The sequence below is a fragment of the Wyeomyia smithii genome, chromosome 3 (genome assembly GCF_029784165.1).
Source record: "Wyeomyia smithii strain HCP4-BCI-WySm-NY-G18 chromosome 3, ASM2978416v1, whole genome shotgun sequence".
In the NCBI taxonomy this organism is placed as follows: Eukaryota; Metazoa; Arthropoda; class Insecta; order Diptera; family Culicidae; genus Wyeomyia; species Wyeomyia smithii.
The window spans coordinates 81,310,926-81,329,084 of record NC_073696.1 but is presented as its reverse complement, the minus strand read 5'-3'; the positions used below and the strand labels follow the sequence as shown (position 1 = coordinate 81,329,084).

The following is an 18,159-nucleotide window of genomic DNA, read 5'->3' as shown; positions in this document are numbered from 1 at the left end:
TTGATGAGTGTACAAAGTCTCATTCAAATAAAAAATAGACGATGCTCGACAAGAGGTAATTTGGCGTGGTATTGCTTTTTTCCTTTTTCTTCTTTTTTGATGCATCCATTTTTTTTTATTGAACGAAGTTTTTTGAAAGAATCGCTTTTTTTAGTTTCTCCTATTTTCGGAATTTTCGGTGTTCTCGGTTTTTTCAAATCCTTTAACGATCAAGTCAAGAAAGATCGTTCATCATAGCTCTGTTGGTGTTGTTTCAATGTTTTTGTTGTTATAATATAAACTCGAAGACTCACTGTTTGTAGCAACTTTATATGTTTAACATCAAGTTAGTAATAAAAAGCGTGTTTCTGTGCATATTGAAAAATGCTTTGTTGATCAAATAATGTTCAGTCAACACTCATTCTGAAGTAACATCTGTGCTGTAATCGTTACTCATTTGTTCTGTCTGATTTAATGCTTGTTCTTTACACAAATCCATGAAACGTGAATATTAATACTGACAGAATGTGTATTTAAGATTAGCCGTAAATCACTTTTGTGAAGAAATGAATATTCCTATTTGCAGTCGGATTAGTGAAATGATTAGTAAAACTAGTTTTAACAAAGGTATTTTAATTAACTTCATAATCTGACAATGAAACTGCGACTATAAATACACTGGTTGCGCAATAAGTCAGAAGCTAATTCCCTCAGCCGTCTTTAAACGGGTTATGGAAACCGCCAATAAATTCGCTACAGCTTAGGTTAAATAACATCAATGTGCATCGTAGATGCTGCTTGCACTGAGCGGAGACTATCTCGTTTCTGGTTTCTAGAAATGCGAAAGTAACACTTGTTCACAAAATCTAAGTGTGTATGTGTGTATGTCTAGTTAACCTCTAACGATACTATTTTCTTAATTGTTGGCACTATTTAAATTAAACTCTGACTTATAGATCCACTACAAGGCGGATGCTGCGATGCGCTGAATTTAATTTGCACGCCACCCTACTCTCTACCCAACAACCAAAGGTTTAAGCTGAAAGATGGAGCGCTAGGGCTTATATATTTTTCTAGTAAGCAATCACAATGAGTGATCGTTCAATCAGTGCATCGTTTGCAATTGTATGTCTAAGTCTAGGTTGAACGAAGAGATATCGAGATACTGAAGTTGCACCTTGTAAGTACCAGTCTCGAGCTTATGTGCTTTCATCATGGAAGAGTTACAGTTAAGTTCCGTGCATTCGCAGTGCAATTATCTGTTTTCGTTTGAAAATATAAAATATCAAAAACAAAGTACCGAATCAGAGTTTAAACTTTTCACACGTAGAAAAGCTGCTAATGATTTTAATGCAAATTCTGAATTGATCTTAAACAATCTCTGTGGAACGTTCCATTCGGGCAAACTCACTGCGATTCTTGGACCATCCGGTTCTGGAAAATCCTCTCTTTTGAACGTGCTAAGTGGATTTCGGTAGTTGAGGGTCATCAAGTGTTAATGTTAAATTAATGCAAATCAAAATTTCCAGCAAAGCAGATGGTGTGATACAGCTTAACGGTCATCATTTAGAAGGAACAAAGTTACGTAATGTTGTATCTTACACGGAACAAGAACTTTCACTCTGGATGAACCTAACTGTAGAAGAGTCGTTGAGATATGCAGCGGAATTTCAAATGCCATGTTCGGTGACGAAAGCTTCCAAGAAGTTCGCAATATCAGAGCAAATTTTATCGCTGGGATTAACCAAATGTAGCTCTACACTAGTCAGAAATCTTTCCGGTGGTGAATATAAACGTCTGGCTATTGCATTAGATCTTTTATCGAACCCAAAGGTGATGCTTCTGGATGAACCTACGAGCGGGCTTGATACCGTTGCCGCTTACCACGTAGTTTCTACGTTAAGGGAACTCGCCCACGAAGGGCGGATCGTGGGCTGCGTGATACATCAACCCAACTCAGGATTGTTGGCAATGTTTGATGATTTATATTTGATATCTAAGGGTAGATGTTTGTATGGTGGACCCCTAGCGGATATGGTTTCTAGCTTTGAAACGGTCGGGCTCAATTGTCCATTGTCGCATAATCCCGCGGATTTCGGTGAATAATTAAGCAGCCAAAAATGAACCCAATAAAAAATAGTCAATCATTTTTCAGCTCTTGAGATTGCTTGTTTAGAGGAAGATGAGCGTGTTACAAAACTTATACACAATCATCTCAATGTAAGTAATACCAGTCTGACAGCATCTTCTGAACCCTATGTGTTACGAGAAAACGATTGTAATTTTTGGAGACAATTAAAGCTGCTTCTGGGGAGGTCAATAATTTGTACTCTTCGTGATCCGGTAAGGGAGCTTATTTCACATCACTTATAATTTTAATTGAGAAACAATTAAATGAAGGAGTGAATGAATGCATTACTGTTGCAAGGCCATTCACCGCTAAGTTCATTGTTGTAGTTGTAATATATTCTAATGATAACCAAGATCGATGCAGACCATAGGTTAGACATACATATTAGCGTCCTTAGTAATTAATAATGTTAATGCACGGGTTTGAGTGATCGCTCCCTATCATTACAGACTCAAATGAAAGCGAAAACCGCCATCAGCCTATTCGTAGGTTTACTAATCGGAACCGCCTATTATGACATCGGAAACAATGCGGCTCGTATCTTGTCCAACACAACGTTGTTTCAATTTGTGCTGCACACCGTCATGTTTATTGCCTTGGGTTCAGCGGCCATCGTTTGTATGAGGTGCCAGTCAGTATTTACTTACTGTAACACTAATTAAATCTTTGAGTTCTAGATCCGCTGGAGTCATCGGCATTCATCCGCGAGTATCGCCGTAAATCGTACGACCTTTTCCCGTACTTTATTTCCAAAGTAGTCGTGGAAATACCGATCCTCGTTTTATATGTCACCGTTCTTTCAACCGTTGCCTACGCAATGACCTCACAACCTATGGAACTGCATCGCTTCGCCTACTTCTGGACCATTTGCATGCTGTTTGGGTGGATCGCCCAATCCTTGGGTTTGATGCTTGGATGTTTTTTCAAGCTTCAAATGACGGCTGTGGTGGGCAGCATAAGCAGTCTTATAGTCATTCTCCTTTCCGGAGTCTTTATACAACCAGCTCATATGCCGCCGGTGATCAAGTTGCTGAGCTTTCTATCGTTCGAGCGGTATGCCTTCGAAGGTTATCTTCATGTGATCTACGGAATGGGCCGCAAGGACATGGATTGCCCGGAAATGTTCTGCTACTATAACAAACTTCCGGTGTATCTGAAGTCGCTTAATCTGCCGGAGCTTGATTTGATGACCGATTTTCTGGCACTCGTCGCATGGGCTGTAATGTTAACGGCTGGGTTCTACTTAAGTTTAAAACGACGCGCAGTTGCTACAATTTGATGACTGATGGTAGATTAGAGGTTTAAGGCAAGTATCGAAACAATTTCTACAACATAAATAATGAAAAAAATCAACTGTGATATTATTACATTCATAATTATCGTATTAGGCATGCATCATAATCTACATTTGCAAACTACAATCAAAATTGTAACACCAATGTTTTTCAAAATCGAAAAACTCAAATTTTGAAGCCTAAAAATGTGTTGATTTTTCAAAAAATCCGTTGCCATTTATTCATATATTATTGAATCGCAAAGCCTTTCGTTTGCAATCTAGCTATGAACAGTAGATACTACAACATCTCAACATCTCATCGATACAATGGTTCTTGGGTAATAGTATATACCTCAAAAAATGTGATTGAAATATGAATATTTTGCGTGAAGGGCTATAGATTTGTTAGTTCTAATTCACAATAACAAACAAAAAACGTGGTTATTTCATTGTTCGCTTTATTACACTCCCCCCACAATTATGGAACTCCCACAATTACGGATCACTTTTGTGTCTCATGTTATTTAACTCAGTTAAACTAACGGTTCGAAGGCATGTAACATTTTTGCAGTAAAATATGCCATATTTGCTAGCTTTGAAAACAGAAAACCTCGTTCTTATTCCTAGATTGATGTGTTTTCTATAAGCGTGAAATATTGTCTTCCAGAATCTATCAAAATATTTGTCGTTTTTCTCAACCAGCGTAATTAGCACGCTCATCATTCATAAGGTTCATATGTGATATAATCGCTAATTCTCGTGCAAAAAATAACTTATACACAAAGTTCAAGGTAAGTTCTGCACGATTTATCAAAATATTGATGGTTAATAACGATTTTCCTGTAAAAACTAGTTATTTTCTAAGTGTTCCATAACAAGGCCCGAGACAAAATAGTTCTCTATAAATATGGATCACTCTGATTTTCACCAATTAAAACACCCTCTCAAATGTTAATGAGCTCTGAACGGAAGCTGAACAGTGCTGAGTCTTTGAAAAATATTATTTCCAAGGCACAAGGGACAGCAAAGCTACGTAAAACGGGAGACTGTTATGATATACCGTATACAATGATTCATTGCTACCTTCGGGAGAGACAGACCTGGACTCTCGATCTAACTTCAACCATAAAGGCCACATTATGATGATCCATAATATGATGCAAATTGTCCCATAATCAGAAACGTTCTCAAAAGTGATCCATAATTGTGTATCTGGTGAGTTATGAAATAAATATATTTTCTGAGAAATATTCACAAAACATGAAAATAAATTCTCAATGAAGTGAAAGATTACATATTTCTGTGACTGAAAACATTTATAGATTACTTATAGAAAATAAAATTGGTCAGAAATGATTTTTTGAATTCATACACCTTCTCAAGTGATCCATAATTGTGGGGGGACTGTACGTCAATTAATTAAAACTTCTCCCATTGTATTTGAATGGGCTACGTCTGCTATTTAATATTATAGGCCTTGTGAAGTTATACAGAAACGCAATACTATTTTTTAGTCAGAGAGCATTTTATTGTACTGAAAATCAACTAAGTCCAAGTATACTAAGCCCTGAAGATATTGTCACCCGTGTCGTTTGGTGCCGTTTGGTGATGTATGAGCCAGAGTTAACGACAACTTTGAAAACAGTGAATATTGAATAGGGAGGTAAGTTGATAGAGAGTAGCCTTAACCAATGGGAATTAGAAAAACAGTGGTTTGGCGCGCTCACGTCACTCACTCTCAATATGGCTTGCGTTTTTTTATAATATATGAGTACGGGAGACTATTAAAGAGAGAAAATAGGAGAGAACAACGAAAAATATGAAGTGTTTTGCTGCTATCGTTAGAGAGGTTACTTACTGTGCAACGCACGTACTGTTTAAATAAATAATTACGTAGGTCAGTCGGTGATCAATTCGAGAAAACATTCGAAATGTTGTTCATCGCCCGACATAAACCGTAAAGTGCCAAAGGAAATCAATTTCTCGAATTTCGTTCACGGTAGGTTTCAAAACTTTCGTTTCCTCAAAAAAAGTTTCCATGACAAATTCCAGCTCAATCGTGCTGGGATTTTGATAGAACCAGATATAGTCATAAAACTCCATTCCCACATCGATAAAATCTTCCGTTGCAAAGTCTGAAATACATAGTATATTCCTTCACCGAAATAAAGTTCGGATTCTGGACACGAAATAAGTAGGCAACAAACAAAAGGTAGCGATAAAGGTATCCTTTCTTGGTAACTAACGGCTGACAACTAACGCGTTATATGAACTTAAAGCAAAGAAAACAAAAGAAACGTCAGAACTCGGCCAAAGTCGGAGGTTCTAGTCTCTAAGCCAGAGTTAGGGACTAATAAAGCTCGACTTGGGCACGAGTCCGATATCTAGACCTTCAACAACCACAAGAAGTAGAAGTGCGCGCGTGTGTTTTGTATAATCGGAAAATTAGTGATATAAACAAAGCACATGCGAGTGATAGGTATAGAATTTAGAGGTTGGAAGTTAAAATGAGGAAGTAAAGAAAGTTAGAAGGAGTAGTTAAAAGTTATTTCCGAAGTAAGTTTGTTCACGCAAAAGTTCAAGCTTTAATCATTCAATGTGTCCTTTCAATTCGCACAGAATTTGCTCTGACTTCGCACAACCAATGCGTGATACGCATAACGCAAAAGTTGTACAAGGAATACATTGACAGAGATCAAAATCAGAATATGTATCATATACACAAAAATCGTAATGTCTCGGTAAACTTCGGCTTCGGGCGAACGATCAGTTTCGAGGCACTCAAAAAACCGTTCTTTACTTTCGCGAGCCGGTGCGTATCAACGGCTCGTGCATCCCTAAAAATCGTCAGCAACCGAAACAACCAATGGCGAGCCTTGTTGCCGCTGAAGTTATTGATGCTGGTGCCAGTCACGCAGAACCGAATGCATGTGAATAAAACCAGAGTCATAATAAAATGCAAAATGTTTTGGACTAATCTCATGTTTCTGTTTATTGTTAATGATTGAATGATGTTTTCAAATGACCTGATTCATGAAAGTGAATCGATCAGACAATAATTTCTTCAATGGATTCAGTACCCAACTTATCATTATTGATTGCTGTTTGCACTGTTTTAACCATGCCAACCTTCTGAACATCGGCTGTTGCTTTATAAGTATGGTGGTTTGGAGCTGCGCAATACATTCAAAATACGCTAGAGCATCAAATGCGTTATGCCCAACGCACATGCGTTGTACTGGTTCCAATTTTAATCAGTAATGCGCTAATTTCGCTCATAAATGATCTGGTTACGCACACTCCAACTTTTGCGTGTTGTAAATAGTAAATTGAAGTAATAATAATTTGTAACATTTTGATTTTGTTAAAATTAGGAAATAGAGAGGAGAAATACTAGGCATAGTGTCCGAAGACGGAGAGATTAATACCATCGGAAAAAGGTTAATTTAACTGTTTATGTGTTGAAAGGGGGGGCGGTCTTGCAGGGACATCAAGGGGGTAAACTAAGTTCAATTATGTACCAACGCGCATGTTAGGTCCACTGTGGGCCTTTTTTCACATAGCTTTCAACAAACATCCGGAGGGGTTGGTCTAGCCAGGACAGGTTGAACGAACAAGCCGACGCGGCGCAGCGAGAAGAATCGCCATTGTGAAATGCCCGGATTGTTGGGTGGCCTGGTGGAGCAAATCCGCCATTTTGTCTCACTGGTAGCCGGACCACAGCGTTACAACCGGCGGCAAATCACACCAGATCCGGCGCCAACAAGTTTTCAGAAGCGATTTACACCAAGGGGAAAGGTGTTGGCTTTGTTAAGTGACCAGCACGTTTGCGTTTGCGGTCGTCAAAGGTAGAATCCACATCGGTAGCCAGCAGGGCAATCGAGTCGTGTCATCAGCATCCATCGACGGCAGTATTCATCAACACCATCAGTCGGCAACATCGGCCCCGGTGTATACAGGTACCGGGTTGATCGAGTCGACGCGAACGAAACGACCAGCAGCAGATATAAGTATACGCGGAACTGGACACCAACATCGACAGAAGTAAAGCGCAAGTAACCACGACTAATGGCCGTTTCTGTCCGAGTTCTTTGCCGCAAGCTAGGTTTCGGAGCCCCTCCCGGAACCGATTCTTAAAGCTCAGTCAGTGGTGGCCAAAACACGACCAAGGGGCCAAATACCGATCGCCAACAGTGTTGTTTTGCAAAAAGTTGAAGTTTGATATGTGGCAAGCAAGGTTTTGCTCCCGTTTTCGAACTAGCCTGTGTCTCTGGAAGGGTACTTACCCCACGGTTCCCCTTGATAAATCCAACAACACACACCACAACAACGGAAAATTTTGTAATGTCCCCACTGTCCCAAAAACTGTGATAAGTGTGTGATCTTTCAAAAATCAAATTCGGTTTAGATCTTGTGGAAGGGCAGGTAAAAGAATTTTTATTTTTCCAGCAATAGAGGGGTCAGGAACGCAAGTGTTAAGTGTTCCAAATTTTTAGTTGTCTCCCGTTTTAGGAGACAGGGACAAAGCCAAGTATTAAAAACCTACAGTACGCGGCAGGAAAAAATGCGATACTTGTTCAAACGATTGGGTTAATTTATGTATCGAATGACCTGTTTTGTTGGGCAGTGTATTTGTTAACATTAACTTTGAAGTACTGCAACAGAACATCGAAATCAATTTATTGCGCGTTTATTCACGTTGACAGTATTATCAACATCGAAATTACCATCTTTATAACGACGTTATCAATCACGGAGCTTTGTTTCTCTTAGAGCTGCATTTCCGCATTTTTTATTTTTATTCGATGTACTTTAGCCGCTTTTTGCTGAATAAAATGATGACAGTAACACTTCCTGCGAATGACGCTTATTTGGCACTAAATAAAAACATGTTCACCCAACTAAATGTTTATGATGCCACAATACAATCAGAAACGTAACAAAGTGGTTTATTCACTATAAGTGTCAGCCAAGATCATCACGTTTCAGATATGTCACAATCGACCAGTACTTACTGCTGGCGCTATCTATCGACAGATAGCGAGAACATGGTTGCGCACCCAAAACTACAGAAGTTCTAGGAAGTATTCTAAATCCTCATTACTCAAGTACTTATCATAGTACTAACTTTAAAATAGTATTATAAGCGAATGGCGAAAACTTAATTGGGCACTAAAATAAATAAAATATTGAGCGATTAAACAAATACAATTAATGCTTAACCTAGGGTATAGTGTAGATGGGAGGTAATTTTCAAGAGCCTGCCTTTACTGACTGTCATAAAAATCACAAACATATATAAAAAGTAAAGTATACAGGTACGGAGACACCAAAAAGAAATCCTAACGCTACAATTGAAAACAAAAAATATAATCAGACTGAAGTTGATAAGGAGCCTTTCCAATAAAAATGTCCTGAAGTTACGCTAACTTTTGATCGATTTTTTATATTTAATTGATCAGTGATCCAAATTTATTCTTTCGATAATTCGAACAAAAATATGCGAAGACCAATTTTCATTTGCATTTATTTGGATACGTTTTTTTCCACATGTGCATCTGTCAGGTTGTATCACGCGTGTATCTGTGCAAAAATGCAGCATAAATGAAAGCAGAACGTTCTACGGAATATTATCTTCTAGATGCATGGGAAATTTTACAGAAAATATGTGTTACGGAAAATTTTTCCTACAATTAGCTTTGAGTAACGGGTGACAAGTAAAGTTTTTGAATTTCCCCTACTGCTTTCAAAAAACAGTGAATGTACTTGAAGGAAACTGATTTCTCACGAAGAAAAACAAAACAATTAATGAACATTTGAGGACAAAGTCCGACAAAGCTTTTTTATGATGTTGGAACAAGGACGTTGCACGGATTTCACGTCGACTTTTCGAATCTCTTGACTCTACCAATCAGCAGTTGGCAGCTCGTTGGTCTCCAGTCATTTCTGCACTAAAGGAACTTGAAATCCCAAAGAAGATTCTTCTCGAACACCAGTGGGAGTTTTGGTTTGTTTTATATTGTCGTCACAGCTAGCAGTCGTTAATGCGTTTGAATTCAACAAATTATGTGGCCAGCGTTCGTTGGGCTCTGTCTAGTTATACGTTTACATAGTGACTAAAGAGAGAGGATCTGGCAACACGACTAACCGATAATACGTGCCCCGAAAGCAATCCGTTAAAGTTATTGATTTATAAGTGAAATGAGGGGCCAAACTTGCTAAAAAGTGTACAGTTGTGATCTGTGATGCTTTGTTTACGTGAGAAAAGTGGAGGTTTTGTGAAAAACACAGTGTTCTATGCGTGGAAGTTATAATTTATCCACGAAATCAAATTGAAAATTGTTAGGCCAGTTAGGTTGCGTGAGTGTGAGTGCCTACTTCGTGCGTCGCGCTAACAAGCGGTTCATTATTAACGTGCGATAATGGAGTGCATATGTGGTGTGAACGAAGAGAACGGCACTTCCTGGAGAGCGGAGAGAATAGCGTTGCGCTGTGCTAGTCGGCGTTTGTTTCGCTGGCATAGGCATAACCAAACTAAAACAGATGAGTATATGTTTTTTGTATCAAACATTTCATGAATGTAAGGCTATGTGTGTAGTGGTTTTTAGCGGGCTTTGGACTTTGGCAGAAGCGTGAATGTGTGATCTGTTGGGTGCACGAGGTGTGGTAGCTTTTCGGCTGCGAGTAGGGTTTTTTTTTTGTTTGCGCGATGAGTCTTGAAATTTTTACTTTTTTTCTCCCACTAGAATCGTCAGGTGAGGTAGGTTATCTTACCAACGGGCTCGATACGACATACACGATTCGCTTTTGGAATTTTATTTTTTTTTTCTAATTGGTCCGCGTTCGAATATGGTTTACATCATGTGATGATCCACCGGATACCACGTAGTTGCCAGTTTGAGGAACGACGTTGCCGTGCCGTTGCCGTTTGATTGTGGCCGTTATGAATGTTTAACTGTTACAGTTTCGATTGTCCAAATAGAAAACAGAGTGCAATTAAAATGTTTTTCTGGAGACTTTTTTCGTGTGGTGTTGTGTAATAGTGTTGTTTATTAGAATTTATGGTAGAATAGATTAATTAAGTTGTATTTACTGATGTGTCGTGTGCCATGAATTTTTTAACGCACTGACTCTCGCATGACAGGTAATAGAAAATTCAATGGAGTCGAGTTTGACTTTCGAGGATTATTTAGTCAGCCTGAAATAATCATGATTGGTTTGGTCCTGTCAATAATTTCAAGACTTTTGATTAGTATGTACATCTACACCTGATGTTTGCACTTAATGTTTTAGATGCACCAAACTTTGCCATTTTTCTATCTTTCCAACAGTATCACACCCATTATCAGGTAATGGGTAGCTCAACTTAGTAATGAGCCAATATGACGCATAGTATACTTTGAATCCGTCATCTACCACGGTTTTGCACGGTCAGGCTTCAAGTAGGGTTTTATTAGCAAACATGTTCTCACCTCGAGAGCAATGGTGTGGTTAATGGAAGCTGGGAGTATGGTGCAGTGATAATACATGAAATCTTATGCTTCACTTTTCCGATTTTTCTAGCTTTTGGGCTGTTTATGTTTTGTATACAATGTTCATAACATGACTAGGTCGGCATTTTGTTAACAAACTTAAGACCATATATTGGTCAATATGGAAATTTGCATTTTTAAATTATTAAGGCTTTGCATGCATGAAACTTTGCCAATTTTTTTTTTTTTTAATAGGCAACATTCGCATCGACAACTAAGATAGAATCGGCGTGAAAAGTCGTGTCCCCGAGTTTCTACGTCGGTAGGAGGGAATAGAGCGGTCGTGCATAGTGCTTCGATGTAAACTGCGTTTCCGGCTCGGGAGCATTTTACTTATATGAACGTTTTTAGAATATAGTGATTTCGAGGGCTATACCCAGATACTTGTTCATGTCTCACTGTGACTGTTTAACCGAAAATTTCGTCCGGTCGGTGAATATCGCGATTAACGAAAACACAATGTATACCCTCTAAAGAATCGCGTCGGCCGACGTGCAGTCGTTTCTTCGAAAGTACTCGGGATTGACAAATAGCTGATGGCTACGAGTAGCAAAGGCTACATCGCGGACCGTTTGGCAAGAAATATACTCATGGTTCGTTTTCGTAATAAGCGCGCATCATTGTTATATTCTGTTTTTCAGGTGTGTTTTTCGCGGGATCGTATCGTTTCTTTTAGAGCAGACAAAGTGTATACGAGAAACGTCGTTAGTCGATTTGTTAGGTAGAAATGTCCGGTTGAACGAGCCCCTAGAATCCGCGTCGATACATTCATGAGGTCGAATTATCTAAAGATATATCAACAACGCGCCCTTGATTTCGGTGTAAAGAGGAAAAGAGGATCACCTTACGAGGAGATACCATATCATTTGAAGTTGTCCCAATTTGATCAAAGGTCTAGTATTCTCGCGTACGATTTATTGTTGCGGTGTTACATTGTCAAACTGAATAAGTTCGAATCGCATTATGAATATCGTGGCGGATATAATGAACTTGTTCGCGCGATACTTGTTCTAAAGAACCCGACACTCGAAACCAGCGCATCGTTTACCAAAACGAACCCTGCTGTGTACCTTGCCCTTTCTCCAACATCCCAGTGATTTCTCGTGGAAGTGCAGAGGTGTTCTCGGCTTCCAATAAGCGAGTATCACGTCAACATTTTCCTATACAAATTCCTTCTTTGACCTGCATTCGGATGCGGCCGGCGCTGGTATTGCCTAATACAAAGATTAAGGTCACCAGTTTTTACACATTGAGGATGCATGTTGGTCCCAAACATCATCTGTTGGTTCTCTGTGTGATTACAGCTGATCTGGCAATAACGGAGTAGCAACCGCGGGCGGTCAATCATGCTCATGCTCATGCTCATGCTAAAGGAACTTGAAATCCCAAAGAAATCTTCGAATGGTTGTTCAGAAACGTTTGTGTTTATTGACGTAATGTGATGATGTTTTGTTTGGCTAAAACACATACCTTTCATCGGTATGGTGTTTTCGAAGAAATAGAATCAAAATTTTGTTCAAACATTCATTCGCGAACGCGAACTTTTTGCCAAAATTTTTGTGCAGTTAGAATAGCACTGTACAATTCGCTTGCGGAAAACTTTCTGTTTCGACGCCATTTTGAACAGAATGGGCATGCATGAACAAAACAAAAAATACTAGCATGAAGAAGAGAGAGAGATCTTTCAAATAAATATTCTCATTACTCTCTGAGCAAGAAGTTCCAAAATTTTAGTTGTCTTCCATTACATAAAAGATTGAGATTTGGATTTTTAGATTCCTGGAGTTAAAAAATAGATCATAATTTTATCGCGAGGTCAGCGAGGGAGAGTCTTCTGTAAAGTGCAGGCGAATTTATAGAAAAATAAAACTTTTGAAAAAAGTTGATATTTCACAGGTATTGCAAAATCATTATCGTTTTATGGGTACAATTTTATTCCCTTGTCAGATATTGTGATTTCAGAGAAAAATTAGAATTTTGCGCTCTAACTGACAACCGCAGCTGACAACCGAAAATGACAATCTCAGACAGCACCGATGAAAATGCGACTCATGAACTTGTTTGTCAAAGCGTATGCACTCTTAATTTACTTCAATTGAAATTGAATAGCATTGACTTAAAGCCGCCTTGATTCCTTGCCCTCGACTATGCAGCAGAGCCGCATTGATATGGTTTGCAATCAGAATGTTCTACGAATAAAATATTTATAATTCATTATTTGAAGTTGCTTAAACAGTATGCAATATAATATAGTTTTCATTGACTGGTGAATGACCGCCGGTTAAAACCTCAACAAAAAATGTATCAATGAAATATATGGGAAAAAGATCTCTGAATTTCGTTCAGAGATTTAGAGGTACGGCTCAAGAGTTTCGTCTTCTCGAAAGAAGTCACTATTCTAAATTTCAGCACAATCGGACTTCGGGAAGTCGTGCGGGTAAAATTATACTTTTTTACCAATGAAAAAAAGTTCGATAGCAAAATAAAATTGTGATACCAAATTTCTTAGAGATGCCATGGCAATCGCCAAAAGCATGCGAACTTTAACAAACCCGTACTATGTTGTCGTATTATGTTCACAAACCGATCTAAGAATAGGCGAAATGGTGCCCATCGATGGTGGCAATAAATCGTACATGCCTTTGATGATGAATATGATATTCTTTGCTCGATCAAGACAAACGAAAACCTAAGAAACAAATAAAAAGACTCTAATTTACTAATGAGGTGTAGAAAATAAAACTTATTTGGATATTTTTGTATTTCAATTACGAACATTTCACTATCCCCAGTTGATCGTGTATCGAGTACTATTCCTCACAGCACTTTTTTACTAGTGTTTGAGATGTCTGTCAGTTGCGGGTGTTGCTTCTTCTATTTCCTAAAAATTCCCTGCATTCTAATTTTTTTGTGAAAGGACAATATATCAGATCGTCAGATTGTGAAGATTGTGATGAATGTGAATGATTGGATTTTTTTTTGCTTAGTGTAGAATTTTATAAGAAGTAATTCTTACTCTACATGCTCAAATAAACAAATAAATAAATGAATAAATATTCTTTAACGAAGAGCATTGTGATTGTTTAAAGTATTTATGCGCGAGCTTTTGATTAAAAGCGGTAAAGAGGATTTTGAAGGCAGAAGAGCCTTATACGAAGGACTATGATATAGAACTCTATGATTTGTAGTGAAAAATGCTACATAATGACAGAGAAAAACTTTTTCTAACAAGAATATTGATAATTTCTGGTGTCATATTTACTCAATTATTACATCATTTGCTTAGTGTCTAAACTTAAAGGTTTCATCAAAACCGAATTTATTGTTGTTTGCGTTGTCAGATGAATATAGATGTTTGTATGTTTATATAATGGTAGTCAATTTCATCAGCATCTGCATCTGCAGTACCTACACAGTAAAGAAAATTTACATTACTTTAAATGCAGATAAATGGAGCATTGGAAACCACGTAATATTCCGTGTGGCATTATATTCACATGCAAAGTAAATGAATATACATATTGTGAATTTGTATGCATATTTATATTCGAAGCTTTAAGTTTATATCAATTAACGTACAAATTTACATGTCTTAAAACGATTCTGTATTGTACATTATTTACGGTGTGAAATTGTATATGTTTTTCACTTTATGTGCTAGAAATCGTTATGTGCTTTCATTTGTATTAGTTGTAAATTACATTTTTTGGTACTGTGTAGTATTATTTTTATTCGTATGCAAAAAAATCTTAAGTAATAGGGCTAGGGCAAATAGAACTACAGTTGAATCGCTTTATAGCGACATCGCAAGGGACCGTGGTTATAGAGAAATGTCGCAATAAAACGAATAATTTTTATGAATATAGAGCAGAAGGGATCATTGAGAATGTCGCTATAGAGAGATTTGTCGCTATATAAATTGTCGTGATAGAGGGAATCGACTGTAATTGTAATTGTTATCACGTTACTTTATGAAAACATTCCTCATGATATTTGAAAACAAACAATTAACGGTTGATGTCAACTATGTAATAAGCAGCATAAACGTGCACACAGCACTAACCAACCCCCTGAAGTGACAAATGAAGATTAATTTCGCAACAGCAACTACTAACAGTACCATTTTATTTCGTATAACCGGGCGCCCTTTTATGCCCTATCCCGGCATGCTCATTTAATTAAATTTATGTTGCCTTTTCATTACTGCGAATCATCCGGTATGTGTGGTGCACCATAATACGCATAAATCAACTCCAAAGATCGGACCGGATGCGGCTGCTTGGTTTGTGAGAGATAAAACTGTAATCGGGGCGCTTTCGGACTAATTTTGCGTACATTTTCAGGCATTAATCCGCATTCCCGAATGATTTACGGCGACAGCCATTTCGCGAGAGTGGTGCTGGAAAAAGAGCAAGTGACTTTTATCGGTGGCTTTTATGCCGCTGCTCTACTTTTTCCCCGGTTCTTGCAACACTAGAACGCCGACGGCGCTGGATAAGCTCTGCCGGTGATTATGTATAATTTAAATAATTAATGCATTGTAGTTGCGATTTATCCCTGGTGCCTGTATCCTGATCTATGCTGTTCATGCAAATGCATGCATTAATCAATTTTAAATAAAACTATCCTAACATTCTAACACACAATATCACTTTCTCATTCATAAATTACGCACTGAACAGTCTCGAATGGCTAAAAATGCTGAAAAATGCTGTGTTTGGCATCGATGGCGGTCGTAATACACAAAATTTCAACCGAGGCGGGACGGTTGATTGAATTATTGTTCCCGTGAGAATTACCACGCTTAGCGTAAAGCTGTATGATAAGATATATTAATCTGTTTCGGTGTTGCAACAAGAAATATGATTTTGGTGTCAGAAAAATTCAAAAATAAAATAAATTATGCAAGAAAAGTAAGCGCTACTAAATTTGTTATTTTTTTTCTAGAAAATCCACTGACCTAGAAAGAAGATGTTCTACTCGGGTCAATAAATGTCCTATAGGTAAGTTACAATCATAAATTGAAAGTAGCATTTTGTTTCTCATGTATAGCACAGTATAAGGTGAGTATGTACTCTAAACTCCAAGTTAAGGTATGCTGTGATTTATGATCCGTTACACGCACAATAAAAAATATTGGACAGCCTTGCCTTGTGGTTCAAACAAAATTTCAAATCAAATGGCTTTATTTAGGAATTTTTGGTACATTATACCACAAGTATAGGATACAAGAACAACCCTTCAGCAGTCTTATAAGCAAACAAAAGTTCTGCAAACCCGTAAGAGTAAAACAAATCAAATTTCCCTTACAAAAAGATGAATAGCTCTTGTAAATCGCTTCGCAACAATGGTCCACGCAGCAATAATTAAAAAGCTCCTTTATGGATTGAAGTTAAAATCTTTCCGCCACGCGGAACGAATCATGCAACTCACAACCACGGTTGCAGATGGAAAGCACATGCTTTCTCTTCTATCAAGGCAACGGTTCCCCGACGCTTTTCACCCGCTCATGGGGTGGCTGTTCGAAGTTTTGATTAATTACCGGGATGATGCTGCAAGAAATATGACTCTCCAGTAGATCGTTTGAACCGCTTTCGCTTTGAGGAGAAAAAATAACTTTTTCATGTAGCCCGAATTCAACCGTGGGCTGGGAACGGGAAAGCCTGTCGATTGTTGTATAACTTGAGCGTAAGTAAAGACAATCGTTTCATACCAGAGCAGGTCGCTCAGGAATGGAATTGTACAGAATTTGTAGCGAAACATTTATTGTCCCGATGGGAATGTGTTGGAGGAAAATTGAAACTGAAGCTCAGAGAAGACATAGCAGACACAGTGCAAGACGCGTTTGTCATATGACGCCGGATGATATTTCTTCGGTGAATTGGAATTATACACTACCGTTGGTTTGAGGTCTGCGTGACAGCCATGGAAATCCATCAATTCGCTATGATTGATGGGAAACGGGTGGATCAATATGAAGACTGCAAGTAATACGTTCGTAGTAAAATAACACCAAAAACCTTTCCTTGCAAACATGGACGAGTAATTCGTTTTTGAATAATAATGCAAACGTTTTTGTTTCCACATAATATAAACCGAGATTCTATTGATACATGCGATATCCTCAACTTGATTCTCAATATAGCTTAGCTTAGCTTAGTGAGCTTAGTTCTGACTGTACATATCAATGGTTGCTACTCCGTGATGGGTCCGAGCCACTCAAAATGCACAATGAATCAACTGAAAGAACGACTGGGAGTGGTAATTCCTTCTCACTGTGCATCATTCAATGACCCGATTTTTTATAGACCAATGACGGCGCCGGCCACGTCCTTACAGTCAGGTGGGGATATCGTCGGTTTCGTGCAACACCGGCACAACTTAAAAGTTTTCCGTGTAGCAGTCAAATGATACCAAATATGATAAACTTTTATTTCACAAAGACTTGTTTCAAAATCCACAAAAAAACTGAGTTATAAGTCGATGTGTCTTTGAAAGTTTTTAACTTGCTCATAGATTTCTTGGAGACGATAAAGGTAATTTTAAACGCCAACTTTTCAATCCCGTTTCTCTTGGAGCTCTGAACTTCGAGTTATGCCAGTACCGCACGAAGCCTTCAATAAGGATGGAATGTTAGAATGTAGTCTTTGCTTTCTTAGAGACCGAGTATACCTCTGCATCCCTACAAAGACCACGGACGGGAGTTTTTGTTAGTGGGGTGGGTTTTTGATCAGGATTCACTTTGATAAGTGATATGACCATGATTTAATTGAATTAATGTAACAATATAGATATGATCATATACATATAGTGTGCGATTAATGAAGATGAATTGTAAAATACAATAAGCAGTAATATGGCATGTAAAGAAGATCTCGGTTAGCTGCCTTGCATAGCTGAAATATCCAAATTTTTAACGCAGAAAACGCAAAAGAAATATTAAAAAGAGATTCGAAAAACATATGAAAATGATCCGTCATGTTGTGCTAAAATAAAATAGATGAACTTATATTAGACTAATTCATGACAATTCTATAGTAGTTATTGTGCTGCTTTCGGCGGCTGAAAATATTAATTGAAATAAATTATTACAACAACATTGCATCGCAACTATTCACCGTATAAAGTCATCTAAACATTGTAGATATGATCATGTATAATGTGAGATTCTTAAAAATAAATTATAAAATACAACATAAATACAACATGGCATGTGAAGAAAATCTCGGTTGACTGCCTTC

The 18,159-nt window shown here is 38.0% G+C and overlaps 1 protein-coding gene across 3 annotated transcripts; it reads left to right on the top strand.

Annotated features, from left to right (window-relative positions):
* The first annotated feature begins 701 nt into the window (after window positions 1–701).
* LOC129732221 (ATP-binding cassette subfamily G member 4-like) lies at window positions 702–6,319 on the top strand. Of its 3 annotated transcripts, none has more exons than XM_055692869.1 (6): window positions 702–857; window positions 936–1,453; window positions 1,509–2,077; window positions 2,135–2,322; window positions 2,560–2,728; window positions 2,788–6,318. In XM_055692869.1, the coding sequence occupies exons 2-6, from the start codon at window positions 1,194–1,196 to the stop codon at window positions 3,387–3,389; spliced, it is 1,788 nt and encodes a 595-aa protein (XP_055548844.1). In that variant the 5' UTR covers window positions 702–857; window positions 936–1,193; the 3' UTR covers window positions 3,390–6,318. The 3 variants fall into 3 exon arrangements, with proteins under 3 accessions (XP_055548844.1, XP_055548845.1, XP_055548846.1); XM_055692870.1 differs by having other exon boundaries at window positions 712–849; XM_055692871.1 differs by lacking the exon at window positions 702–857 and having other exon boundaries at window positions 988–1,159; window positions 1,230–1,453; window positions 2,788–6,319.
* Window positions 6,320–18,159: the final 11,840 nt, after the last annotated feature.

What these genes read in the sequence shown, in the direction of transcription:
- LOC129732221 (XM_055692869.1), top strand. Translation starts at nt 1,194, where the DNA reads ATGGAAGAGTTACAGTTAAGTTCCGTGCATTCGCAGTGCAATTATCTG. An exon ending in GCATAATCCCGCGGATTTCG is followed by an intron (nt 2,078 to 2,134) that starts GTGAATAATTAA and finishes ATCATTTTTCAG; the next exon opens with CTCTTGAGATTGCTTGTTTA. An exon ending in TTTGTACTCTTCGTGATCCG is followed by an intron (nt 2,323 to 2,559) that starts GTAAGGGAGCTT and finishes CTATCATTACAG; the next exon opens with ACTCAAATGAAAGCGAAAAC.